Source organism: Arvicanthis niloticus, chromosome 13 (genome assembly GCF_011762505.2).
Source record: "Arvicanthis niloticus isolate mArvNil1 chromosome 13, mArvNil1.pat.X, whole genome shotgun sequence".
NCBI classification, from domain to species: Eukaryota; Metazoa; Chordata; class Mammalia; order Rodentia; family Muridae; genus Arvicanthis; species Arvicanthis niloticus.
Window position 1 is genome coordinate 37,332,057 of NC_047670.1, and position 27,263 is coordinate 37,359,319.

Here is a 27,263-nt window from a genome sequence, read left to right on the forward strand (position 1 = left end):
TGGTCATAAGATACGTTTCTTGAACACAGAGAGCAAAAAGCAACGCGTGATTAATTCCCACATGGTAAATAGAAGAGTTTGGGCCCCTAACCGGATCCAACAAACTATTCACTGAACAATGCAAGGATGACACCCACTAACATTACAGTAAGTTCAACAGCTTGAATTAATATAAAAAAAAAAGTCAAAAGAAAGGGTGTCTGGAAAAAATGAATGCAATAAGCTCTAATAATAGATGGTTTATTGGGAATCCTCATAACATTTTTCAAAAGGACTTGACAGCTTTCATTTTAATAAGACAGAGTGAAGAGGAAATGGCTTTAAAGATGTCATCAATCTTTTATTTAACTAAGTACGGCCCTTCATTTTGAAGGAAATGATACAATTTCGAACTGGAACCACCTTCTCAAGAAGTGGTAAAAGAAAACCGATTTAAACATACAACTGTCAATCAAATTAAAGTTCCCACAATTTGCTGGGAAATAAAATGCCTGTGGGGTATGTATCCTGATTCGTAACTAAGAAGAAGACATAATGAAAAGACGACTAAAACGGTCAAATTTATCAGTATCCTGATTTTTAAACAATTCACAAATAAAATCTAATTTTCCACACAAATCCATCGGATGACTATATGATCACGCTCAATTCTATTTTAATTGTTTTTTTAAAAATGGCGAGACAAGCACATGATAAAGAGTCTTTAACACAGTGGATCCCATTTTAAGAAAAAAAAAAAAAAAGGAAAAAAGGAAACTAGTAGTCCTTAAATTTTCTTAGCTTTCCATAGTATATGTCATATAAAATTAAAGTTTTGCTTCCAAAAAAATATGTTGTCATGTGGTTGTCCTTGTCTCGTGGTGCCAAGAGGGCCCGGAGCACCACAGCTTCGAGAAGCTGAACCACTAAACCATTTTCATAAAAACTAAAAATTTTCTTCAAGATCTGGAATAAAGTCTTCTGCTAGACACTTTAGTGTTACAAAGTCATTTTAAATTAAATGTGGAATAAAAGCTACAAAAGTACAAGTTCTTTCGATACAAAAAAAGTTGTGTAGCTGAAGTTGTAGGCTCCTTTGACATACATAAGCAGTCTCAATAAAATATTTGCTCGGGTAAGAAAATAGAATTTGTCTGGTTTCTTTTTGTACGTGTTCCGCGGGGGTCTTGCTTATGCCTTCCAGAGCTTCAGAAAAACCACTGGAATTAGTATTTCTTTCCTTCAAAGAGAAACCTTAATTCACAGTACAAAATAGTTCTATGTCTTATTTCTAAAGCGAGACAAAAATTATTAATATACTTTTTCCCCCTAAAGTGCCAGATGTAGCCACTGCCAGGACATTAAAATAAAAAATGTTTTCCCCACAACACTGTAGTCTTAAAAACTAAGAGATGACATGACACTGTATCTTAAGAACCCTAAGTTGATGTGCTTTAGAGCAGTGGTTCTCAACCTAATCCTGTGACCCTTTAATATGGTCAGTTTCTCATGTTGTAGTGACCCTCAACCATAGAATTAGTTTGTTGTTACTTGGTAACTATAATTCTGCTACTGTTATGAATTGTCATGTACCTGACATGTGACAACCAAAAGGATCAGGGCCAGCAGGTTGAGAACCACTGCCTTAGACTTTCTACCCCCTAAGAAAACTTTCAAGGTCTTATCTCTTCCTAAGTATTACATATTTGGCATTATTGGTACTCAGCAAAATTGCTGGTAGCACATTCCAGAAACCATCATCTGAAACAGATCAACTTTCAAGGAGGAATGCTACAGGTGGATGGATCTTAGGAGTTCTTCCTCTGGGGGTCACTTCATGTATTACACAAGTCACCTGCTACACTCAGTGTGATCTTTGAGGTCTGAGGAAGAAGGCGAGTATGGGAGAGCAGGGAGCGTTTGCTCTTCCAGCGCTGCTTGGGACAGCCAATCTGATTCCTCCCCTCCTGTAGTCTACACAGTGGGCATCAATTTCCACCACTAACCCAAATCTGTTAGACATAGGTTTCTCTAAATAACATCGCCTGTGTTTATCTTTCTCTGCTGTTCCATGGACAAGACCACATAATCAAATACCTATGAGTCCATTAAACAGGGAAATCAGACCCATATCCCCAACTAGAAAATGGTTCTCCTCCAATGTCCCAAACCAAGGCTAGTGTGTACGTAGCTCATCTTTACCATTCAAAGAACAAGAACTTGCTTGGTAAGCACTGTGAAAGCAGGAAGTGCATTTAATGCCTTTATAATTAACGAAAAGCTTTCATGCCGAGGTACTATGAAGATCTAAGCTTAAAAAATAAAAGTGTGATTTACAGATCCCCAAGCAAGAAGCCCATCATTGACTGTGGCTTCAGGACACTCAAGTAAGATTTTGTTCTAATGACTAAGAACTAGTTCCAGTGTTATAAAGACTGGCGGAAGCAGCAAAGGCCTTTAACTATGCTCAGCTTTTGAGAGCAGTTGACAGACCTCCCGTAAGCACTCAGCAGTCAAAGGTCTGCCTGCAGTTCAGGCCACAGGCTGTAGTAGTCTTAAAGACTTGTACTAAAGTGCATGGAAGTTCAGTGGCAGGCCCAACTGCTACCTGTTCAGCCTGTTCACTTGCCACTATCACCAACCTATGTTTGGGACTGTCATCAAATCTGTTCTGACCATACTACATGGTATCTGTGTCTGATGCCACCACTCTTTAAGAAAAGGGCTCTGAATAGAATGCTCTCCAAGCCACAAAGAAATTGGGTACATGTAACAAGACTGTACCCTGAATTAAACTTCATACAGCATGGATGGCAAAGTAACCCTAACCCTACCACAGCAACTGTCTGGTGAGGAAGTGGGACCAGGGAGAGAAAAACAAAAAGCAAAATGAACCCTAGATCCAGCGTGGGTTTTAAAGGGTTATTTTCACCACTCGGCAAGGAGACAGGAGTGATTTAATTCTTGCCAGGGTAGCACTGGTTGATTCCCTAGAGGATACTTTATGGGGTGGCACAAGCCAACCCCATCTGTGACCTGCAGATGAACACGCCAAGCAGGTTTAATTAGATCAGAGACACAAAGGGCTACTGCCTCCCTTGATAACAACACCATAGCTCTAAGAGTTCACAACAGCAGGGCCAAAAACACAGGAGGCTGAATGGCACCTTAATTGAATCCTTTCCCTGGCTGGCCCTTGACAATGATTTACTTGTAACCGGGGAAAGAGTGGGGGAGGCAAAGACTCCGCTTAGAGACAGCTTCCCAAGAGGAGGTACTTGGATAGAGGATAGGGTGGGGGAGGTAGTAAAATCCGTTTGTAGCCTTGTAGCCTGAGTTTGCTCAAGTATTTGCTGCACTTAATACGGGGCTGTTTGGTTTCGGTCTGCTGCTCCCAGATCTTGTAGTTTCAGCAGCCCTGTGCCCCGGGAATCCCATAAAATAAATCACTCCAGCTTCTAGGATCCCAAGCACAGCTCAGTGGGAGAAGCAGATAAGCAGTTCTCCCAGCAGAAGCGGCTCCTCCCCAAGCCTCTCTGGCCTTTGTACCCTGCATCCGCCAAGCTGAGAGTAGGAAGGGATCAAGGAAGACAGAATGCAGTGCAAATGTGCTCTGAGATTTCCCCCCAAGCCTGCCTGTATACGAAGGGTTGAATTTGGTCCCATATCTGTTAAGGGTTGAAGCCGCAAGCAAGTTCACACTTTACCCCACCGCAGAAAGGAAGGTGGACTGATGGGGGCCTGAAGAAAATGCTTCCCATGGCCACCCACCAACCAATCCTACCTGCTCCCTAAGTCCCCTTCCTCCTCCCCTGTCCAAAGCCGGTTGTGCATTTCACCAACTCTGCTTTTTTTTTTTTTTCCCCAAAAGGCCCAGGAATACAAAATGGGGCCCAAGTGTAGGGGATGGGGGAGGGAGAAAGGGGGTGTGGCCGCTGCAAACAGCTTCCTTTTGTAGCTCTGAGCCCAGGTCAAGTATCAGTGCACCGCCGAGTCTCCATTCTCCTCCTCGGAGCCCGATGGAGGGGGGCGCAGGGGAGACGGTGTAGTCCGAGCCGCGTCGCTGTCGCCCTCATCCGGCTCAGCCGGGTGCAGGTGCGTGGCCAGCTCCTGCAGCACCGCCGCGCGTCCGATCTGGTCGTTGCGCCGCTTTTCCATAATCAAGTCCTCCAAGCTCTGGAACTCGAGAGTGTGGCTGCGCTGAGCCGAGAGCTGAATCTGCAAACGGTACGGCTGCTTGCCGATGCGCAGCTCGCCACCGATCTTGAACTCGCGTTTGCCATAGCGGCACCAGGCGGCAAAGCTCTCCGAGTTGCGCCAGCTGAGCTCGCGCTCCTTGGCGCCCACGTGGGCCAGTGCGTTGCGCACTACAGCGCTAGGGCTCAGTGGCTTGTAGCGATACAGATCGTTGACCACGCGGCCCCGCCGGCCCTGGCTCGCATCGGTCAGGAAGCTGTTGCTCACCTCCAGCCGGTGCAAATGCACCACTTGGAAATTGCCCACGTAGACAGCCCAGTGCGGGTATTGCGCCTGCGATACAAACTCCACCAGGTCACCCGGACTGCACTTGTTGAGCAAGTTCTCCGGAGTGTAGGTGCTCAGTGCCGCCGAGCCCGGCGCGAAGCTTTTCTGATAGATGCACTCATCACGATAAAACACTGAGCATTCCACCTCGTGTTGCCGCGGGTCGTAGGGCTGCGGCGGGGGCAGGGGAGGCCGGTCCCCGGAGTCGGACAAAGCTCCGCCATCAAGCCCCTGGGGCGGTGGCTGAGGTTCCACATCCTCGTCGTCATTGGAGAAAATATAGGAGACTCCAATGCGGGGCCCATCGTCTCGATCCACGCCGGTCGGGTCGGCCGTGGGAACTTCCTTGTAACTTAGGTGGGTCAGTTTCTCCACCTGGTTGCCCATTACGCTGTGGACGCTCGTTCACAGGACTTCAAGAGGAGAAAGCGAAACCACCATCAGAGTCATTGGCACTGGTCCCCGGGCAGGGGCTAAAGCCACCTGTTGGAAGAGAAGAAAAGGGAGATGTTTGTAGGTGCCACTCCAGAAAAAGGCGTTTGTTTCTGGAAAAAGAACGGGTGGGGGCCGAGCACCTGGAGCCATTTTAGGGGAAGTCTAGGGGACGAGCTTCCTCGCGTTTCTCCACCTCTAGGGTCACGAGCACTGGGGACATGGCCACTCCAGCTTTCCCCTTCCCGCAGCTATCACCTGGCCCCAGGCAAAGCCCATTGCATCAGCAGCTCCGACAGCTTCCGCCCGCGCCCTACCTGCCAACCCTGGGCAGGAGGGGGGAAGGAAATAGAAACTTTATTCCAATTTCCTTCTCTTTCCTAACTTCCCCTCCCACTCTGGATCCTAACTAGCCCTTTGACGTCCTTTGATGGCAGCACCCCCTAGGAACCCGTGAGGCTCCCTCGGCGTGGAGGTGCCAGGTGAGCCACCCGACTTGGCTCACCTGCCGCAAGTCACTGCGGCTCGCCAGCCCCTCCCCCGCGCGCCTGCCCTGGGGTTCGGATTACCTGCGCCGACTTTCTCCCCGAAAGGTGGAAGCCCTAGGGGACCGGGAGGGGCACCCTGCCGCACCCGAGACTTCTAGGGTGAGTTCGCAGGTGTGGGCTCCGCAGTGTTTCCTCTCCCAGCGCAGACCACGGCGAAGCTGGGCTTCGGGGAAGGACGCATTTCTCCCTTGCCGGCCCCTGCGGCTGCGTAGAACCCCAAGATTTGAAGATTGGAGGGTGCACTGCCTGTTCACGCTCGTTGCTGCACGACCCCTCACGCAGATTTCCCGGAAGGTGGGGCACGAGGAGGAAAGCAGAAGGAGCTAGCTGGGCTTCCCGAGGGCCGCAGCTCCCTCTCGGGCTAGGCGAGCAACAAGCGCCGGAGCGGGAGGAACGGGATTGTAGATCCGGCTCGGGGCTCCCGGGCGGGAGCGCAGCCCGTGGCATTTAAAGAGACAGACGAGGCTCCGGGAGCTCCGGTCTTTGCTGTACCCAGCTTAGTCTCTCGGAGCCCCGCCCCCTCCCCGTCCCGCCCACCAGGGCTGCTCCGCCCTTCCAGGGCCACGCCCCCTCTGTAGCGGGTTTAAACCCAGCTGGTAAACAGTGTACTTCCCGCGGGAACCGGCTTCCTCCACTGTCCTGAGTCCCCTTGCCTTTCTGTTATTCTGAGTTGGGGTTCTGAGGAGTTGGAAGTCAAACGCCACCTGCCAGTAAAGAAATGCAAGTGGTGAGATGTTGGTCTTTCTTCCTCTTCTCCTTCCATTTCTCCTTAGATGTAGTATCTAAAGAGGAAGAGACTGACTTTTCTTATCCAGAACGTTTTTATGACCTAAAGGAATCTGTGCTGCTACAGTTCAAGAAACGCATCAGCTAAAACCTGTTTCCATAGCAAGAAATATTTGGGGAGAAAAAAAAAAAAAAAAAAAAAAGTTTGTTTTTTTTTTGTTTTTTGTTTTTTCCAGAAAAAGGAAGCAGTATAATACAGGACCTAGTTGACTGGCTCCCAAAACCCCTGGTGACTGTTAGGTGTCCCTCCAAGTAAACTCAATGTTAATTTCATAGCCTTCTTTGATTTCAATTTCTTTTCTAATCTTGGGAGAAAGCATGCAGAAATGGGGTGGAGGTGTAGAGTTATCTGATTGTCATTAAATTAAAAACAAATTAGCAGAGACCCCTGGTGAATATATTTCTTTCCTCCTTACATAGAGAGGGAAGTGGTAGCCTTGTTGGTTATTAACCTCCACAAGAGGACACTTTCTCCCCTGCTGGATTCATTTGTCTACCCCAGACCTTAACTACTAAAGTGATTTTTTTTTTCAGCTGCTGCTGCTTCTTTCTCTTCCTCTTCCTCTTCCTCTTCCTCTTCCTCTTCCTCTTCCTCTTCCTCTTCCTCTTTCTTCTTCTTCTTCTTCTTCTTCTTCTTCTTCTTCTTCTTCTTCTTCTTCTTCTTCTTCTTCTTCTTCTCTTCTTCCTCCTCCTCCCCTTCCTCCTCCTCCTCCTCCTCCTTCTTCTCCTCCTTCTTTCCTCCTCCTCCTCCTCCTCCTCCTCCTCCACCTCCTTCTCCTTCCCCCCTCCTCCTTCTAAATAATGGGTCAGAACAGAAATAGACAATCTTAGTAAGCTCTCAAGCCAGTTAACAGTGCAACTCAAGCCCTGCACCTTGTTTTCCATCGACTGAATTTTTCCAAGTAACATTATTTATTCATTCAGTGCATACCAACCAGTGGAAACAGGAATATACTAACACTACTGTGATCCTTTTTAGTTTGAAAGCAGAAACAAAAATCAATCTACTTATGTAGCTTTAAGCCAAAACAATCAATATTGTCGGGGCTCTGATGGAAGTTAGTCCTTCAGCAAGCCTAAGATCACAGTATAAGCTACACCAAAAGACAGGTTTGTGTGTATCCTGAAGATTTAATTTCAATGTTTTCTGATTGGCTGGAGATATATGAGGTTAGGAGAACGGTTTCTGGATATTTGGATAACATGATCCAGGGGCCTTTGTTCGTACCATGTGAGCATGTTAGAATTGGGCTGTTGAGTGGTGAAACCTGTCAGGTACTGTGGGCCAGTTTGCCCCTGTATGGCACTGGGTGGGTTGGGAAGAGATGGAGTCTGTGGAAGGCAGCAGTTGGAGAGTCGGCTGCTGCTGACCCCCTGGGCTCAAGTCCTAAAGGCTGAGAAAACTGTACTTCTTCGACTCTCTCTTATTATCTCAGCAGTTGCTCTGCTATTCAACTGGCTAACGATAAAGTCTCAGAGGGAACAGACATCACATCATCTTATTTAGTACTCACTCAGTTAATGAGTGTTTAGTAGATGCTGGAGGGGGCATTTTCCATAGACAAAAATTTACTTCCTAAGGGCTGGACAGAGTTCCATGACAGAGAGCTTGCCTAGAATGTGCAAGGCCCTGGGTTTAATCCTCCTCCCAACACACACACACACACACACACACACACACACACACACACACACACACACAGACATGCACAGAGGGAGAGAGAGACGACTTCCTGGTTTTATGAAGCAATCAGCAAGTGAGCATGTGATACCTTTGATAGCCATCATCTGGTGCAGATTTTTTGAATTAATGAATGTCTAGGGGCGCAGCCTCCACCTGGCCACATGGAGCACTGGGTCAGAGGTCACATAGTGGCTCCAAAAGGCTTTGTTCATCTCAAATAATTAATGAATGAAAGTTGAGATTATCAGTTTTATGAGAAAAACAAAACAAAACAGAAACAACTAAGGCTCTAAGCCCATTAGTCCTGTTCCCCAGAATGGTGAGCAACAAAGATCTGGAGCTGTGGTACCTCTGGCTCTGAGGTGGCTGTGGGTGGCTGTGTTTCAAAAGTGTGCTCTACAATTGCTTCCACTCCTGTCCTGTCACCTCACCTAAGGAGGTCCCCCTCCTGGCCCCAGGAATCTCTCTGCTGACCCCCTTTCTATCCAACAGACATGTATTTCACACCTTATCACTTGATTATGTATGTATAATTCAGCTCACGATTCGATGCTGTTTCCCACTGTTTTCTAACTCATATATTGACTGTTTATGTATTTATTCTTGGTGGTGCAGCCTGAACCTGGGCCCTTGCATGTGCTAGGCAAGCTTCCTATTGCCTTCTTCCTTTTCTTCACATTTTTCTGAGACACTGTCACACTAAGTTGTCCAGGCTGGCATTGAATTCCTGGTAGCTAGACTTTTCAATCGTCCTGCCGTTGCTTCCCAAGGATTGTGTCCCCAGGTCAACCTCTAATTCAAGTATTTAATATTTTTTCTTTTATTGATATTCTTAATTGATATTTTTTATTTTTTTATTATTTTTAATTTTATGTATGCGGGTTTAATTTTATGTTTGCATGTGGGTTTGTCGTGAGCTACCTGATTTTGAGGCTGAGTACCAAACTCTGGTCCTCTGCAAGAAGGGTAAGCCCTTTACTGCTAAGGCATCGCTCCAGCCCCTGTTTTCTCCAAAATAGAGAACTTCATTCAAGATCTGTTCCTGAAAGACATATTAGATATGTGCCTGTCCCACCACAGATTCATCCTACAGGGCCAGCATATACCCTGCTAGATACTCTCATCCTCCAAGAGGTCACTACAGTTGGGGACACAGACTAAGAGTCTTTAGGACTCATGTGCATGTTCTTTAAGAACAGGGAAATAGAAGAGACTGAGGGGAAATGAATCTCAAAGCCCATAGATTGGGCGATGAATGACCAAAGCCTTACCATTGGGATTTTATACTGCTGGGTTAACAAAATTCTAAAATCAAGAGCAAGAGTAACTACCGTTAAGTGGCCTCTCAGAGGGAAAGCTTTATGGAGGCCATGTCTTCTTCCAAACTGGGAAGACAAAAAAGCACATACATCTATTTTACTTCCAGGCCTATGCATGTTTTTTACCTCTTGGTTTTAAACAGAGAGTCTTTCATGACATTTAATGAATATTGCAGTGACACTTTTTTTTCCCCCCCATCTCATAGAGTCTCAGTTACTGTGGCCTTCATGGCCTGACTGGAGGAGACATGAGATACATAAGCAGAAAAACAAATGAAAGTGCCTGAATTCAGGGCTGTGAGGAGCATGGGACACCACCCTGACATTGAGTAGCTGTCATGAAGGAGAGAGTGACAGGGACATGGCCTATTTCACATGAGATGGCCAAGGAGGACTCTTCAGGAACTGGAATTTGGACTGGGACATGAAGGGAAGAAGGGCTGGCTTTGCTGTCCTCTCCAGAAGGAAGATGGGAACAGAGGTAGGATGGAGCTGAGAGTATTTAGGGAATAGGAGAAAAGGATACTCAGATGAGAATATTCAATAGGCAGAGCCAGGAGATGCTGTCAGAGGCAGATTAGCCTAGGGGCTCAGCTGGTCCCTCTGGCCACCCATGATGGTAGAACAGGAAAGGAAACCGGTGTCATGGATGATCAAGACATCAGAATGAGAAGAAACCTCCTGAGCCTAGACTAGAGTCACTGAAGACACGGCACTAGTGGTGGCTATTATACTTGCATTTGGGTTTTTTTAGAGCACTTTGTAGATTCAATCATTCAACCAGAGTAATCCAAATTTCCTATTCTCCGCACCTGCTCTCAGAAGAAATGAAGTAAAAACAAGTTGTGTTCAATGTTAATGAGTCGCTCTCAGTGTTCCTGTCTAAGCCCCTGAGGGTGAACTGAGAGCTGACCTTTCTACCCCACGAGGCCTGGACTCTGACGTTGCAAATGGGGTGAGATATTGGGTTGAAGATTGTCTCTCCAGGAATGTACATAACAGGGGATCAAAGAACTCTGTGGTTAAGCAAGCTAGCCTGTCCCCAGGCTGAGCCTTAAGCCTACCAACATAATAGCATTTTCTCAAAAGCAGCTGTCTCTATACATCTCTGTATACACCCTACTTCCTCAAACCCCTAGGTCGGTCTGTACCCATCCTCCCTGAGGGTTTCTGGCCATTTTGGGAAGCAAACACTGGTAGAATGGAGTGATAACTTGACTGTTCCTTGTGTTTGCCAATCCATGATGCTCGAGTTTTCTCTTCTCCATGCTGGGTCTGGTGTCTCAGCCTCTTTGGTAGTGCTGGTGATCCCTGTCACAATATAGATGTTCAGGAAAAACCTATGTGCAGGAGCATCTTATAAATCCTAAAGGCTATGTGCATGCTGGGTAGGATTACAACCCATGTCAAAACCAGATGATGACTCTGTGTAAGGAATAGGCTAGCCCCCTGCTGTGGGTCTTTTTGTAACAAGTCACCGCACACTCCTGATGTTTGTGTGTCCCCAGCCAGCATGTGAAGTCCAAAGGAAGTATGACTCCTACTCATTATGAGGGAACAGACCAGACTTAGGGATGAACCCTGCTGCCTCCAAGTCTGGTTTTCACACTGAATTCAAACAGAATTGGAGGAGGGGTGGAGTACTCCCATCCTGTGTGTGTTTGCTTGGCCTGTAACTAGCAAATCTGAGAGTGACCAGCTTATTTTGCTTTGCTAGGAACTGGAATAGTTTTAGTCCTGAACACTTCTGGCCCAAGCTAATGGCGATAGTGGTCATCCTACCTGGGTGCCTCTTTGTCTTGGTCATTGCCCCCCACCCGGAACAAAGAGCTATCATGAGAACTGGGTTAGGTATGTTACAGGGATGGGAAAGAGTGGGCACAGAAAGCAGGGAGAGTTGGATGTTCAGAGGTGCCGCTTTTAACAGAGACTAGGGGAAAGACAGTCATCCAATCAAAGAGACTATGAGTTGAACACTTATTCTGGTTTTTTGTTTCTTTTATGTTTCATTCTCTGAGATAGGTGATAACCACTATACCCACCTCACCTCTGAGAGCTATTCACCTATAGCTATGTTCCCAGCCTGCCAAACTTTGGCTACAAAATCATTGTAAGCACATTACACATCGACACACGCCAGATTAAGGAATGAGGCACCAAAGACTGACTAATCATGGGATTTTTTTTTTTCCCTTCTGTTTCATTTTTCCTTAGATAACCAGATCAGACTTTCCAGCAGGGTGGGCAGGAGTTAATCTGCAGATGGACAGAGACTAGGAGGAGGGCCCTTGAGAAGGAACTGGAGCTGCCCCTCAGGGCTGGGACCTCAAGCCATCCCACCTGCAGCTCACACATTTCTCTTCCTACCAGGCTGTCTCTGGGAGAAAAGATGGAGCTGGTTCTCCCTCAGGACCACTGCTTCAGGGGGCCCTGTGATCATATTGTTGATGTTGCTGAAAGTGTGATTTGTGCTCAGGAGTCTGAGATTGTAGCTGGGCTCCCGCAGGAGCCTCATGAAAGATGCATTTCACCAGGCAGTTCCAGGGGGGGAGAGACTGGCTTAAATTACAGCTCTAGAAATCCAAATATTGGCATGTCTGCAAATCCAAATGTGAGGGAGGGGGGAACCCTAAATTCCAAGAATCTTATTCTGCACTTCTTGTATGCAAAGGGAAAGATGAGACTCAGAAAGGAGAGATTCAGGGGCTTCAGCAGAGCACACCCCAACTCCTCCTCCCTTTTCTCTCCCCATTCATTCTGCATGCCTTCAAGGAGACAGGCTGTGACACAGAGTAGAAGATAGCGTTTGTTCAGTGTGACAGTTTTCAGGACAGGTAGAGCAGGGTGCACAGCATGTGGGACACGGGAGGGCCAAGAAAGCCCTGTCTGCCCATCCCAGTACAGTTTTCTGGGTCTAGGATGAAGGCTCCTCATGGACCAGTGACGGCACTACAGTCATTCACAACCCAGCAGAGAGAGAGAGGGATCCTGTGCTGCTGTGAGGGAAGCCAAGTTATTTCTTTCCTCAAAATCCTCGTGTTGCTCCATTTGCCTTGGAGAGGGGTGGGACATTTCTACCATAGTCTCCAAGGTCTTCTCACTAGTTTTCTTCCCGTCACCTCAAGACAAGATGGCCCTTCACTACTCCCTTTCCCCATGGCAAGCACACATGTCTCTCTCAGAACCTAAACTTTTTTCATCCCTTCTGCCTGGAGTACTTGCCCCTGCGAATCTTATCAGACTCTGTTCTGTCCTCACTAAGATGCCAGCTTCCGTATACATATCCTTGATGACATTATTTTTAAAATCCCTAGTCTCCCCATACATGCTCTTAAGTATAGCAGTGACTTAGATGGGTCTCCAAAGACCCTTGGGTCTGTGGCTTGGTTATTGAAGTATTGAAGTGATAGCATCTTTAAATAGTGAAACTTCCTGGAAGATGGTTAGATCATTGGTAGCACTTCCAGTGGAAGGAATTATAATAATTCTAGATCCCTGATTTGTTCCTAAGAGAGCAAGTTGCTATAAAAGAGCAAGCTTGATCTCAAACTCTGTTTGGCTTCCTGTCGGATCATGTGACCTCGCCCTGGCACATGCTACAGCTATAGTGGTGTCATCCATCACAAGGCATGAGTCAAACAGAAGTTGGTACCGTGGTTTTTATCCTGTAAAACGAGGTAAATAACCATTTCTCTTTTTAAGTACACAGCCTCAGATGTTTTGTTATAGCCATGGGAATGGATGATCATAACTCCTTTCTGTTCTGTTATATATTATTTAACCAACTTATTTATTTCCTTTTCTTATTTTGTATAACTTAGTAACTTGACTTGGTTGTCATCACTCAAACCTCTGAAAGTTATAGGTCCTTGTTTTGTTTTGTTTTTAGCTCCAACTCCAAGGAAAGCTCTTGGTACATGTTAAGCTCAGTAAATTACAGTTGACTGAATAATTGAAAGTATCTTTATGGGCTATCTCTATCCATCTTCACAGTATGAATTCTTTTTTAATTTACAGAGGGAGTATCAAGTTCTAAAATTTAGTAGATGCCTATGTTGTGACCAGCACAATAGGTCAGACATTTGGGCTCAGACTGGTCTTTGAACTAGACTCATGTGCCTCAAAAAATATAACCTTGTGCTACCTTGCATGGTTTCCACCAGTTGAACATGGCTACTGGGTATCTGACTTGAAATGGGTCCTAGATGCTGTTCTAAGAAGTAGTAAAACAAACCAAACAAAACACAAAACTGTACTTTGTATATTTATGACATGTTGAAACAGTGATAATTGGATTTTAGGTTGCATGGAATATATTGCTAAAATCAATATCATCTGTTTCTCTTCCCTTTCAAAATATGGATGCTATAAAAATGTAGATTACAGCTGTGGTAGCTGTATGTTGGACCAAATTCCTCCAGCTATTTTTTGTTGCTCTTCTGTGTTTGTCTTAAAGTAGATTCCTCCTCGGACTCCAGAAATGAGGATGACCTTGTCCTTTCAATCAAAACAAAAATGCATGGAATGCATCCACTCCCAAAGGGACCAAAATGCCTGCCTTAGACAGTGCGGGTGAATATAACAGTATTCTATTATATGTTTTAAAAAGTGTATGGGGGAGGGGAGGGGCACAGAAAGTTGCTTCCCACAGTTCTGTATTGGAAGTCTGAGATGGGATGTGTGCTGGTTAGTTTGGGGGTTTTGTTTGCTTATTTGTTCTTATCTACTTGATACAAGCTATGGTAATCTGAGAAGAACAAACTTCAACTGAGAAAATCCGTCTGTTTGCTTGGCCTGTGGGAAAGTCTACTAGGAATTTTCTTGAATAACGTTTGATGTTGGTGGTGCCGACCCTCAGCAGGTAGTCCTGGGTTGTAGAAGAGAGCAAACTGATCAACTCAGGAGATGCAAGCCAATAAGCAGTGCTCCTCTACGACCTCTGCTTCGGTTCCTCCCCCCAGGATCCAGCCTTGAGATGCTGGTACAACTTCATGGTAAATTGTAGTCATAATATATAAGCCAAGTAAAATCTCCAAACGTTGCTTTTGGTGTTTTATCACAGCAATAGAGAGCCAAGTAGGACAGGGTATCAGTACGGAAGGGTTCAGGTAAGGGCTGTCTTCCGGGTTGCAGACTGCCATCTTCTGGTTGTAATTCTTAAGGCAGATACATATCAAGAGACCTGGATATAATGGCACTAATCCCATTCATGAAGCACCATCCTCATAGACCAAGCAGCTTCCAAAGACCATCACATTCTGTAGGACGATAATACTTAAGGCATACACGTTGTGACTATAGCAGAGAGCTCCCGGAAGAACCTGGAGAAGTAGTTAAGTGACAAGGAATTCCCACTGAGTTCCATGAAGCTGCCTACCACTGTCAGGACACTCCACATTAACATGATTGAGCAGGTTCAACTCCTTGTTGACTAAATGACCCCTCTGAGTGGCATTTGGCGTCTATGTGGAAACAGTTATGGAGACTGCAAGTCAGTCTGATAATTTATTCCCTTTCTTCTTTCCTCTCTTTTCCTTCCCTCCCTCTGTCCTTCCCTTCTTTCTTTCCTTCCTTCCTCTGTCCTTTCCTCCCTTCTTTCCTTCCTCCCTCCCTCCCTCCCTCCCTCCCTCCCTCCCTCCCTCCCTCCCTCCCTTCCTTCCTCCCTTCCTCCCTTCCTTCTTTCCTTCCTCCCTCCCTTCTTTCCTTCCCTTCTTCCTTCCGTCTCTCCTGTCTCCCTCCCTTCCCTTTTCCTTGTCCATAGCAAACTGGCAGCCTGGTTTATATCAGACTCTGTGGGTTGGCCTGACATGAATCACTTTAATGGACTGTTAGAGAAGGATTTAATGGATGACTGTGAGCTTGAGGCTCACACTTCAAAGGTGGTGATATGTGACAGCAGCATCCTACAAGCTCCATATGCAGCCCTCATATATCTGCTTCTTTTCAGGGGAAGCAGGTATCATTGCCATTTCTTCATTTTACAAATGAGAATACTGGGAAAAGGAAATACAAGTAGCTTACCCATGGGGACCGAGCTAGCTAGTGTTGTGAACATTCCACACCAGACAGCAAACAGTACCATGGTGTGGGCTTAACATTCAAGCAAGCACCATACTCCAGCCCACACACTAGCTACAACTAGTTACTCTTCATACTTCCCATCCTTCTTTGATTGCCAGTTGAGTTCTCAGCCCCTGTCCACATCCAAGCCCAATCCTTTTCCTGTCCTTTTAACCTCATTTCTTCCTGGTTTCCTGTTTCCCTTCCTCTGCTCTGTTGCCCCAGGCTTTGTTTTCCTGTTCTCAGAAAGATGATGTTTGCTTCTGGCCTGAAAAGGGCTGTTTTCAGGACCTGGGATGCCCTGAATCCTACACATCCCTTAACTGGATGCTTTGCATTCTTTATGCCTCCACTCAAAGCTAACGCCCACTCTCCAGGCACCAGACAAGCCCGCACCTTATCCAACCCACTCTTCCTCTGCCCTTAGCTTCTTATAAAACAGGTACTGGGAAGGGTTTGACTTTCTTATGAATCTTAATTACTTCCCCATATAGGAAACTAGTCCTGGGCTAGTGATATAGTTTACTGGTAGAATGTTTGCCCACCTAGGAACCTACTCTATGAGGAATCATATTTCCACCCCCATCTTTCAGTAATCTCCACATTTTAAATGCCTAATAAATATGCACACCATGAATGAATTTCTGTTTGTATGAGCCTGATAGTCTTCTCTGTGGCAGGGAGCAGGGTAAGAGAATACCTTCTTCAAACAACCACACTGACTTTTACATATTGACCACTTTTACCAAACTGAGGTGTTCAGTGGAACCAGGAGAAAATTATCAATGAAAATGTAAATCAAGGTGGAAAATATAGGAGGGGTAAAGGAAAGAGGAAAATAAGGAGAGAGAAAGAAGGAAAAGAGAGAAGGAAGAAGGAGAAAGGGAACAGGCAGAGGTGGAATGCAAGTAAAATGGATAGAAGTGGGGGAGGGAAGGAGGGAGGAAGGGAAGGGAGGAAGAAGAGGAGGAGACATTGTGTGTGTGTGTGTGTGTGTGTGTGTGTGTGTTTTGCTGAGGTTGGTGCCATTGGGAGTTGGTTGATAGTGTTTTGAGTGGCTCAAATGAGGGGTGCAGTTGAGCTTTTGCTGCGAATAGCCAGGGCTTGTCTTTGGTCTAAGGTGAGGGGCCCATTATCTACAGAGCACTCTAATGGAATCTGGCAACTGAGTTCTAGAAACTGAGTGCCCACGTGATTCTATGCTTTGCTGTAGTTAGCAAACTGATATGAAGGAGGATTGAAGTCCAGCCCTGCCCTGTAGAAACTCTAATTCCTATCATAACAAGTGGCACTTAATGATCAGTAAAGCATTTTGAAGCAATAGATTAGTAAATGTATAGAATTAAGCTATGGAAGTCTGGTGCGGACGCCAGATTAAAAACTATTCAAAGATTAAATCGACAGTATAAAACCAAACTCAAAACTCTTAGGTTCTGCAGATCGGAGTAGCTGAAAGCGCTCTGCGCGTAGATGAGTTGCGTCAATGCAACTCTCGCAAAAAATGAGGAAGGAAACCTTGTCTCTGAGGTCACTGCAGGATTTCCCTTGGTGCCTGGCAGTGTATAACGGCTATGATAATACCCATAAGGGCTGGTTAGTTTTAACTGTCATCTTGATACTCTTAGAATCCTATGGAAAGAGAGTGTCAATTAGGAATTATCCAGATCTGGTTGACCTATGGCATGCCTATGGGTATTTGTCTTAATTATTAATTGATACAGGAAGACCCAGTTATTTGCATGTAGTGACATTTCCTAGGAAGGAGGAGGCCAGATCAGTGCACATGATGACATGATGACACAGCTACCTGTAAGCTAGAGGACAAGGATGGGCTTATTCCCTCTTTTGTCATGACTGTGTATGTAAGATGACTTGCTGCCTGAGTTTCTCCCAGGACTTCCTCCAAAAGTTGGACTATAACTTGGAATTGTAAGCTAAATAAACTCTTGCCTTCACTATGCTGTTTTTATGCCAGGTGTTTGTCCCAGCCACAGAAACATAACTCGAACACCATCCTACAGCTGAGAAAAGTGGATGGCCAGAAGGGACTTGTCCCATCTGTGGTGGGTGTCATTGTGGCAATATTATGAAACCACTAGAAAAATAAGAAAAAAATATTTTAAAATAATTTTCCATGAGAGTATTGTCAGAGAAGACTGAAACGGGGACTTGGTGGACTATGGAGGGACTACCAACTAATTTGCTGGGAACCAGAGGAACATCAAGGCAGTCAAAGGTGATCCATATTTCCTCTCTGCCCTATTCCACCCATTAGATATCAGAGTTAGGTTCTCTAGTCTTTTGGGCTCTAAAACTTACACCATCCCCCACCTCCATCCCCATTCTAAGGGTCTGGGTTCAGATTATCACATGGAACTCACTGGTCTGAGGCTTTTGGAGCTGGACCAAAGCACTATATCCCCATCCCAGGGCCCAGTTTGTATACCATTTATCTTGGTGAATCAATATTGAAAGGCACTGAAAATGTTAGGTACATGAGCAGTGGGAAGGAAAAAATGCCCTCCTTTTAGCATCCATCTGGAGCCTTTGCCAGTAGCAAAGCAAACATTCTAGCACAATTAACAATTGCTTGAGCGCTGGGTGGTGGTGGCGCACGCCTTTAATCCCAGCACTTGGGAGGCAGAGGCAGGCGGATTTCTGAGTTCGAGGCCAGCCTGGTCTACAGAGTGAGTTCCAGGACAGCCAGGGCTACACAGAGAAACCCTGTCTCAAAAAACCAAAAAACCAAAACAAACAAACAAACAAAAAACAAAAACAACTGTTTAACTGTTTGAGCCCTTTCTCCAACCCCAGCCATGAGCATGCACTTTTCTGTGAATCTCATGAGACAGGACATATACCAAACCTTTTATGCAGCTCCTAATGTAAGGGTCTAAAAATTACTGGAGACTCAGATAGTATACAAAGACAAAGAACGTTTATTCTGAGGAAACAATCAACATACTCTTTGAAATGGTCATGCCATACAAAGGTGTGCAGGCCTTATGATAGGGAACCGGGTGAATTCTCTAGAAGAACTGGGTAATCGAGAATTTCATTGGTGGGTGCTGGGGGGGGGTGTCACAGGTGGTCAGTAGTCTGCATTCCTATGTCATGAATGTTTAACCATAGAATGAGATTAGGCTGTCCAGCACAGATGACCCACTCTGAGATAAGATACTTCCCCATTTTTGTGGTTATCCCCAGGCTGTTCTTTGGGAGGGGATTTTATGACCTTTTTTCTGGATTTTATGGTCTGTTCCTGGAACTGGTACCTTATGGCTTTCTTTTCAAAGATTAGGCCTGGTCCTTAAATGGAGACAAATTATATGTATGTGTATGTGTAAGTGTAAGTGTATGTGTATGTATATGTATATTAAAATCCATGCATGTGTGTATTTTGCTGAAGCTGGTTCCATTGGGAGTTAGTTGATAGTGTTTTGAGTGACTCAAATGAAGGGCAAAGTACAGCTTTTGCTTTGAATAGCCAGGACTTTTCTCTTCTCTTTGTCTCTCACCTCTCTCTCTCTCTCTCTCTCTCTCTCTCTCTCCCTCTCTCCTTATGGCCCAGTTCAGACTGGACCTTTCCAGATGCCTCTGACTGTTTCTCCCTCATATCTACAACAAAACACTTCTCCTCAACCATATGTACCTAGGAGTGGCCGTGTTCTCATTTTCATTCACTTCTCTAAGAAGGAGGAAGCAACTGATTGTCGTAGCATGAGCCATATGTATGTACCTTTGGGCTCCTTGCTCATACCTCAAAGGGCTTCAATAATCTCCTTTTCCTATTCTCTTCCTTTTGATATAAGAGATAGGCACATGAGGTGACCCCTAAGATGCTTTAGATGATATTGTAGTCTGATAGTGAATGGATGGCTCAGACACTGTATATAAGCTTATGGGCTGGGCAGTAAACTCAGATCTGCACCCTGATATTGATCCCTGGGGTCAGATTTCTCAGGGTTTGTCACATGACTCTGTCACCTCTCACCTGCCATCCTTGGTCCTGTTCCCACACACATTTGGGCATGTCTTCCTTTTCTCTACCCTCCGTTGAGAAATGTATACTCTCTGTTTGGGTATATCTCATTCTTCTTCGTGCCTTTCTTCTTCTTAGCTGTCATGTTTAAGTCTATGTTAAAATATCTTCATACGTATACATGTATCAATGATTAGTAGGGAAAAGGGCCACAAGTTGCAGTGTTTGGAGGGGAAATTATATAATTGTGTTATAATCCCCCCAAAATAAAAAATAATAAAAATATACAACAAAGTTTTTTACTTTGCTTGATCAAACTGGCTAGTCCTGAAATTCTTCAAAGCCTGGAAGCCATGATCTTGGTTTGGCTTGAGTTGAGGTTCCTAAAAGCTTAGTGTACTGTCTCAGTCTCTTGAGGGTAACGGTGTCTCTGACCCTTTAACCACTGATGTTAAAACTTACCAGTCTTTACAATCGTGTAAATCTGTTTTCCTAACGCACCCTCTGTCTGTCTGCCTACCCACCTACTTACCTATCTCTTTTTGGTTAAATCTTTGTGGTGAAACCTAATGAATAAAACATCCTAGTACCGGTGGTTTAACAGAAGTAAGGACCCAGACAAGGCTGACTGTGACCCACATGCACAGGCCACCTCCTGTTCTAACCAGTGTCCGTCCTACTATTGCCACAAATCAGTGCCAAGAAAGGTCTGTTCTGCAAGGTAAAATAGCTCCTTTAGCAAAGCCTTTCCCATTCCTAGTTCTTTTTGGATCCTCAGGCCGCCGGAACAGCCATCGCTAGAGCTTCTGCCTACCCACTGAGATTTCAGAAACATTGAGAGGAGATGGCCTTATTGGGACGCAGAACCTGACCTTTCTATATATGGATTGACTGGATTGGGGTGGGGCAGGGGTGACCCAGGAATCCTGACTAATTTGACAAATGAATTAATTACCGAGGGAGGATGTGAATCATTGGAGCTCTGGGGGCATGGCGGCACTGATAAATAAATCAGAGTTCAGTGTGCTGTACCAAACCACAGCGTTCCTGCAGGCACAATGGCAATCCGAGCATGAAGGAGTCCACCAGTTTGCCAAGGTCAAAACAGATTCCTATTCCTACCAGTCTAATTCCCCTCACCCAGTGACACTCAGATTACTGAGCAAACAGTCAAGGACTAGATCCATGCTCACTGATGGCTCCTTAGCTGCTTCCTGTCATTAGCTCGGAGCCCCAGGAGGGCTCAGCTTCTTCATTTATTATGTAAATGATTTAGAGACAGAATCTAACAGATTAATACACGGAATACTCTCCTCTGAAAGCCTCTGGCTAACTCGATTTCTATTTAACTGGAGTTAAGGAAAACCTGCCTAGTTGCATCCTTCGTAATTGAAAATCTTTCTAAACTGCGAGTTCATGTGCCTGACTGGGATCTGGGAGTAACATGAAAATAATTGCATTTTTGCTCCATGATCAGGTATCTTGCAGTGTCCTGAGGGCACTATGCTACCTATCTATGAGGATTAAAATGTAACTGCAGTTACAGAGTTTTGTGAGAAATCAGGCCCTTCCTGCTCTAAGCCGAAGAAAAAAATCTATAGGACTGTGTGAAAAGCTGCAGACCCCGACCTTGTAGTAGTTCAAGCCAGCAGAGGGTCCGAAGCTTGTTCTCAAAAATGCTGATGGAGCCCAAGAATACCTGATGTGAATTGTATTTATTTCTTGTAGGATGTGTTTCCTCATAATTATAAGCGTTTGCAATTAAAAAAAAAAAAAAAAAAAAACCATTGTTGCTGATGATTGAGAGATGAGTTAAAGACTGTGTTGTGTTATGCACAGGTTTCATTTGAGTTGTCACACAGTGGGTGCCAGGCTTGCTGGGCTTTCTCCAGCTTCTGCAAACAGATGATGGACAGAGGCTGAGTGACTTGCTTCATGGACCTCTAAACCAGCAACATGGCCTTACCTGGGAACTTCTTGAAAATACAAGATGACCCTGACCTGCTAAGCTGTGTTTCACATGCAGTGTGTGTGTGTGTGTGTGTGTGTGTGTGTGTGTGTGTGTGTATGTATGTATGTATGTATGTATGTTTGTATGTTTATGTGTGTTTGTATATTTGTGTGTGTGCATGTTTGTGGTGTGTGTATATGTGCATGTATTTATATGTGGTGTACATTTGTATTTATATGTGTGTGGGGGGTGTTTGTGTATGGACATGTGTATATGGTGTGTTTATGTCTGGCATGTGTATGTTTGTATATGGATATGTGTATATGATGTGTTTGTGTGTGTATGTATGTATGTGTATGGTGTGTTTTTGTGTGTGTGTGTGTGTGTGTGTGTGTGTGTGTGTGTGTCTGTCTGTCTGTCTGTCTGTCTGTCTGGAGGCAGAACTTAAAGCAAAGCCTCTGGATAGTTACTTGCTTGCCCCAGCACTTTCTATTATTGTTCTGTGGCTTTAGGTCTCTCACTCCTGGTCTCTGTGCTCAGTCCTTGATTTTAACAGCACTCCCCTCACTGTTCTTTTGTGAACATCCTAGGCAGTGTACCTGGAGGCCTGGAGACAACTGTGAACACTGTACATGCAGGGCACACAAAGGTGTCCTTATTAAGTGGCACACATAAGTCTCCACAGCAAATGTCCTTGTTAATGATTTTTCCAAAGATTTTTTTTTGTTCCCTAGGCTATGCTTTGTGGTATGTGAGGTCTAGGCACCTAGGCCAAAGATCTTTACCTGGATGGTCTCAATTACTTGTTAGATTTCTCAGCCTGAGCCTAGCCAGATGGCTTTGGGGCTATCAGTGTTACTTACATCCCAATTACACAAGTTTTCTGCCCTGGGGTATCATCCATTCAGACTGACCACTCTAAAAGAGTGTGTTTACCACAGACCCTGAAAGGGTCTGGATCTGGTTTCCCAGGCTGTCAAGGCAGGGAAGGCTCTTTTGCCTTTGAGTCTTCCTAGCAGGTGAAATCTTGACACACCTTTGCAAGGAGGGGCTCCTGGCAGCAGAGGGTATAGCTACCCTCTCTAGGATTATACTGTTTTCTTTCAGGAAGGTAATGGTGTCCACCAGTGTGAATGACATTCAGGAGCCTGGAGCCAGGGAAAAGTCTGAAAGGAAAGTGAACAGCTAACCAAGCAGAATTTGTGGGAGATTAACACAGAAACCAATCCCCAGACACAAGCATGAGATTTATAACAAGGCTGGGTAATTTGTTCTTGCATGCTAAGATAAGGGTAAACAAATTTCATGCTGAGATGTTGGCCCCTATCTACAGAAGTCAGGAAGGAAGCTGGGTCCTGTTGCTCAATGGCTGACTTGACAAATTATCCCCAGGAGCTTGTTTCTTGCCGACTTTATCAAGAGGTTGCACAGAGACCCAAGTGTTAAAGGGAGAGATGGCTTGCCTTGATGCAGACACAGTTCTTGTGCATCTCTGCATGTAAAAGCTCAGAAGTAGACATGACCCCAACATTTGCAAGACCTTAGAGAGGCACTATGCTGATCTTGAGCAACTGTGTGATACCCCAATGGGATGGGATGAAGATATATGCAAGAAGGCCTTGCTTGCCCTTGATCCCTGAACCACATCTGTAGGGCACCTGGCTCCGGATATTAAACATTCTGTTTCTTGTGGTTTCTTTTCTTACCTGCATAAAATGGACTATACAGTGCAGCCACCTGTAAGGGGACAGGACAATAGCAATTCCTCTATTGTTTTTGTACTCATTATTCATAGCATACTCTTGGCACTGGTGATGTTTTCAGAAAGACGACATCTAGAGCTCTGAAGTTAAGTCTCTTAGTGAAATATTGGAAAATTTAGGGGCTGGAGAGATGGTCCAGTTCTTAAGACTAGTATTCAATTTCTAGCACCCATATGGTCACTCACAACTGTCTCTAACTCCATCAGGGGATCTAAGACTCTCTTCCAGCCTCCTCAGGCACCATATGCATGGGGTGAATGGACACACATGCAAGCAAAACACTTATATACATACATATAAACAAAAAAAAAATAAAGGTTTAAATTGGAAAATCATCATCCAGTAAAATAGCTTATTTGGTGATCTCTGTATGTGGTGAATGATTTTAAGCATTCTGCAGTATAAGCTTATTATTCCCACTTCACAGATGTTGAAACAGAGGATTCAGAAATAGGAAATTCAACCCAGAAAACACAGCCAGAGAAGGTCAGATCAGCCACTGAGGAGGTATGAATGTTAACAGTTTTAACACATTTATTAGTTAAGTCAAGCCAGGCTCATCATCCTGACACCCAAATAGAGGGGCAGTACCTAGAAGTACTGAGAAATTTAAACTAGGCAGGGGTAGTTACCTTTTGTTTTTTAAACGTGGTACTTGGATATACAGAACAGACTTTCTGGGATGTCCCTTGCCCACAGGGCTGGCAAGTTGCTATAAGAAAATCAGACGACGTTACTCCCAACTTACGCTGGTCTAGACAGTGGAGTAGTCTGGTAGTTTGCAGGTCTCATTTAATTTGTATATGGTCCTTTAAGTATCATCCCACTTTATCCATGAAGATACCAAGAAATCAAGAAGACAAGATGTTAGGGGTTAATCAATTGGCCTAAGAGCTCCTAACTGAATTGGGGGTGGGGGTGGGGCAAGGAATAAAAAGAAAGGACATAACTGATCCTAGGTATTGTGGAGGAGACAGTTTATTATAGACAAAAGGGAGAGCATAAGTCAGAGGCAGGGACACCTGGGAGAGTCCAGAGTATACAAGACCCTGGGCCATGTGAGGAGACAGGGGTTGGAGAAGGAAGGGAGGGGAACCATATATAATATCTGCATTATGTAGGGAAGAGCCTTTGGGGGAAGGGCATCCCAATCCCTGGGCTGAAGAATTCAGGAAGGATGATCAGGTGTACCAACCATACCTTGTAACAGGTAGAGACTGGGGGATGCTGGGAGAAGCTAGCTGCCAGGTCTACTTTGATATGTTAAATAGGCACTTCAGCCTTTTGTCTCAGGGTGTGAGACTTAACTTTAGCTAATGAGGTAGGGTTGCTATTTGACCAGGTTTTCTGTGATTCTAGCATTACTGGTACCCTCTAGAAGAGAAGCACTTGGGTTTCACTGTCCACCAGAAATTGGCAAAGAGGTAGCTTAAGAATATAGCTTTCATTGCTGGCTGCTTCAGGACTGTGTGCAGGGCTTGTTACACAAACACTACTGCTGGCCCAACGGCTAGAGCTTCTAGTTCAACAGGTCAGGGGCAGAGACAAAGCACCTGCCTCTCTAATAGGTTCTCAGGTGATGCTGAAGCTGTGGCTGGAGGACTTTACTTTGAGAACTATTGCTTAACGATATCACAGTGGGGAGTTTGAAGAGCTTAATGTGGTGACATGGGGTCACAACATGGAGAGAAAGAGCAATTTCACATTGCGTATATTTAATTTATATATTTATAATGTAATTCCTTTCCTTGTATTAGTCTTTAGATTTCAATAAAGTGCTTTTTTTTTGTGGGAGTTGGAGATGTAGTTCTGTTGACAGAGTGCTTGCTTAGTCTTCACAAAGTCCTCGGTTCAATTTGAGTGTAGTAGCCCACAACCGACATCTGCTCAGGAGGTCAAGGCCATCTTTGGCTTTATCGAGGTCGAGACCAGCCTAGGTTACATTTGAGCCTGTCTCAAATCAAAATCCCCTTTGTAAGTATCTACTTACCTCATTTATTTTAAAATGAAACATGGTGATGACTCATGTCTGCACATGTGATAGAGAGTCAAATCTGTTTACCTGTAGACTAACACAAGCATGACCAAAGGTTTCCCTATAGAAGAGACTAAATCATTAATGATTAGTCTTCTGCTGGAAGTGATGGAACTCAAACCCAGGTTCTTTGTTTTGAGGTTGTGTTTAGCCGTGTATAATAAATACCTACTTTACACAGAAGTCCTGAAAGCACACTTCTGTTTTTGCTTATTTAATAGTGTTTCTGGAGTTTGGTGGCCACCAGCATTGCTTTGGTAGCCATTAGCATCAGGCCTATCATTTTATTTTTCTCACAGATTTCCTTTCGTATTCAGAATCTCAGTTAGCTTCTGTGGCTGCAGTCACCCCATCTGTGTTCTAGTGAAGAGGGTACTCAAGCGTTCACCAGTCTCTGTTTCTGACTATCAGATGCAAAGTGATCTGCTGCCATCTGTACCCACTGCCCATTCTGGCTGCCATGATGGAATCTGTCTGGTAAAATTTTAGCCAGAGTAAACCTTTTCAAAAAAGGAAAGGGAAGGGAAAAGGAGAAGAAGGAAGGAAGGAAGAAAGGAAGGAAGGAAGGAGGGAAGGAAGGAAGGAAGGGAGGGAGGGAGGAAAGAAGGAAGGAAGACAGGGAGAGAGGGAGGGAGGGAAGAAGAGAGGGAGGGAGGTGGAAGGAGCATGTTCTATTTTAGCATGTGGTCAGATCTCCCTTATGGTTTCATCTATGTCATCTGTGCTTTATAACCATATCTAGTAGCTTGGGAAATGGATAAAGTATGTATTTAGTCGATTGCTTCTTTGCATATGAGAATTTTGTAGGGAGAAGAGGTGATTGCATATTGGGAATACTATCAACAATCTTGCTCTAAGAGTTTGGGCAAATCAGCAGAAATTGGATCTATGAAAAAGACAGGAATTGAGTGTCTCCTGAGAAGGTAGAGGATCATTTCTGTTGGAGCAGGCTACTCAAACGAGAAGTGACTGTAAATTTAAGGTGAAATCAAACAGGCAACTATCTGCTCAAGGCTCTGGGTTGGAAGCCTGAGTTAGACTCACCTGGAGATACATTTCTGCTCCATGTAATGTCAGCCTGGTTTAGTGCTGTGAGGTGGCTCGGTGACACTACTGGACACTGGAGTGCCTGGTACACCATGGCTTTTCATTGTACATAGCATTATGTCATATAGTCAATCTATTCACAAAGTGAAGGCTTCAGAGAGCTATAAGTCACCAACTGTTCGGTAACAAAAATACTCCAAACCTGGTGAAAGGAACCATTGTTTATTTGCTCATAGCTATGAGTCCTCATTTGAGGCTGGCTCTGAACGATGGTTTGCTACAGATTTCTCCTGTGTCTTTCATGAGGCCTATGATGGCTTAAGATGGTCACCGTAGGACTCTAGTTGGTGTTGGGTTATTGGCTAGGATCCTGTCCCTAGGAGACTAGTATGGGTTTCACCTGGTGAAAAGGTTCTGGAAGCCACAGGCAAAATGGTAAGTTCCCATATTCAGGTGTTGTTTAAGTTTAGATTATCATCCAACTTGCTGACATCTACTGGCCAAAGCACCACCATTGTGAAGACTATGGTCAAGCTTTACACTTATATCTGGGCTAATGTGGGAAGGCCTGAGAAAGGTAGTGTGTACATCAGAATTAACTTTCGGACCAGTTACTATAATCTACTATGTACAATTAAACTATGCATGCATAGCCTGAAGCCATTGAACTGTCTGTGTTCTTAGGACAGCTGGAAATGTAGCCCAAAGCATTTATAAGTGATAGCAAGATCATATCACAATGTCAAAAGGTCGGACAACCTTGCAGTGACTCATATGTCCCTAGGATTTTCCCTGTCACAGATTTCCCTTTGGATGCATATTTTCTTCATTACTTTCAATGCAATCTAAGCCCCGAAGCTGACTTCCGCTCTGGGGAAACAGTTCCTTAGCTTCCCAGGCAGAGGGAAAATGGCCTTTTTCCTTCATTCTATTCTGAGACTTGCTGGGAAGAAGGGGTAGATTAATGAAGGGGCAGATGCCTTCCCTGAGGCTAAGCAAGGGGCTACTGTGACTGGCAGTTCCCATTTGAACTTCATGCTTAGACACACACAGCAGAAAGAGGAGTTTGGTAGACACCATTGTAAAAACTGAGGGGGCATCATTCTAAAATGAGCAGCACACTGGCCAGATAAACAAGATAGATAGGCACAGC

The 27,263-nt window shown here is 44.8% G+C and overlaps 1 protein-coding gene and 1 long non-coding RNA gene across 2 annotated transcripts in view; one reads left to right on the forward strand and one right to left on the reverse strand.

The window, feature by feature from the left end:
- Nucleotides 1-224: 224 nt before the first annotated feature.
- On the reverse strand, nt 225-4,890 carry Lratd2 (LRAT domain containing 2). The gene has a single exon (XM_034517234.2). It carries the CDS (start codon nt 4,888-4,890, stop codon nt 3,958-3,960), a length of 933 nt encoding a protein of 310 aa, XP_034373125.1. The 3' UTR covers nt 225-3,957.
- Nucleotides 4,891-5,325: 435 nt separating this feature from the next.
- The window catches only part of LOC143434089 (uncharacterized), a 96,274-nt gene continuing 74,336 nt past the window's right edge, over nt 5,326-27,263 (forward strand). Inside the window, exon 1 of the long non-coding RNA XR_013103293.1 lies at nt 5,326-5,417. This is a non-coding gene — a long non-coding RNA (uncharacterized LOC143434089). The remainder of the gene's footprint in view (nt 5,418-27,263) is intronic.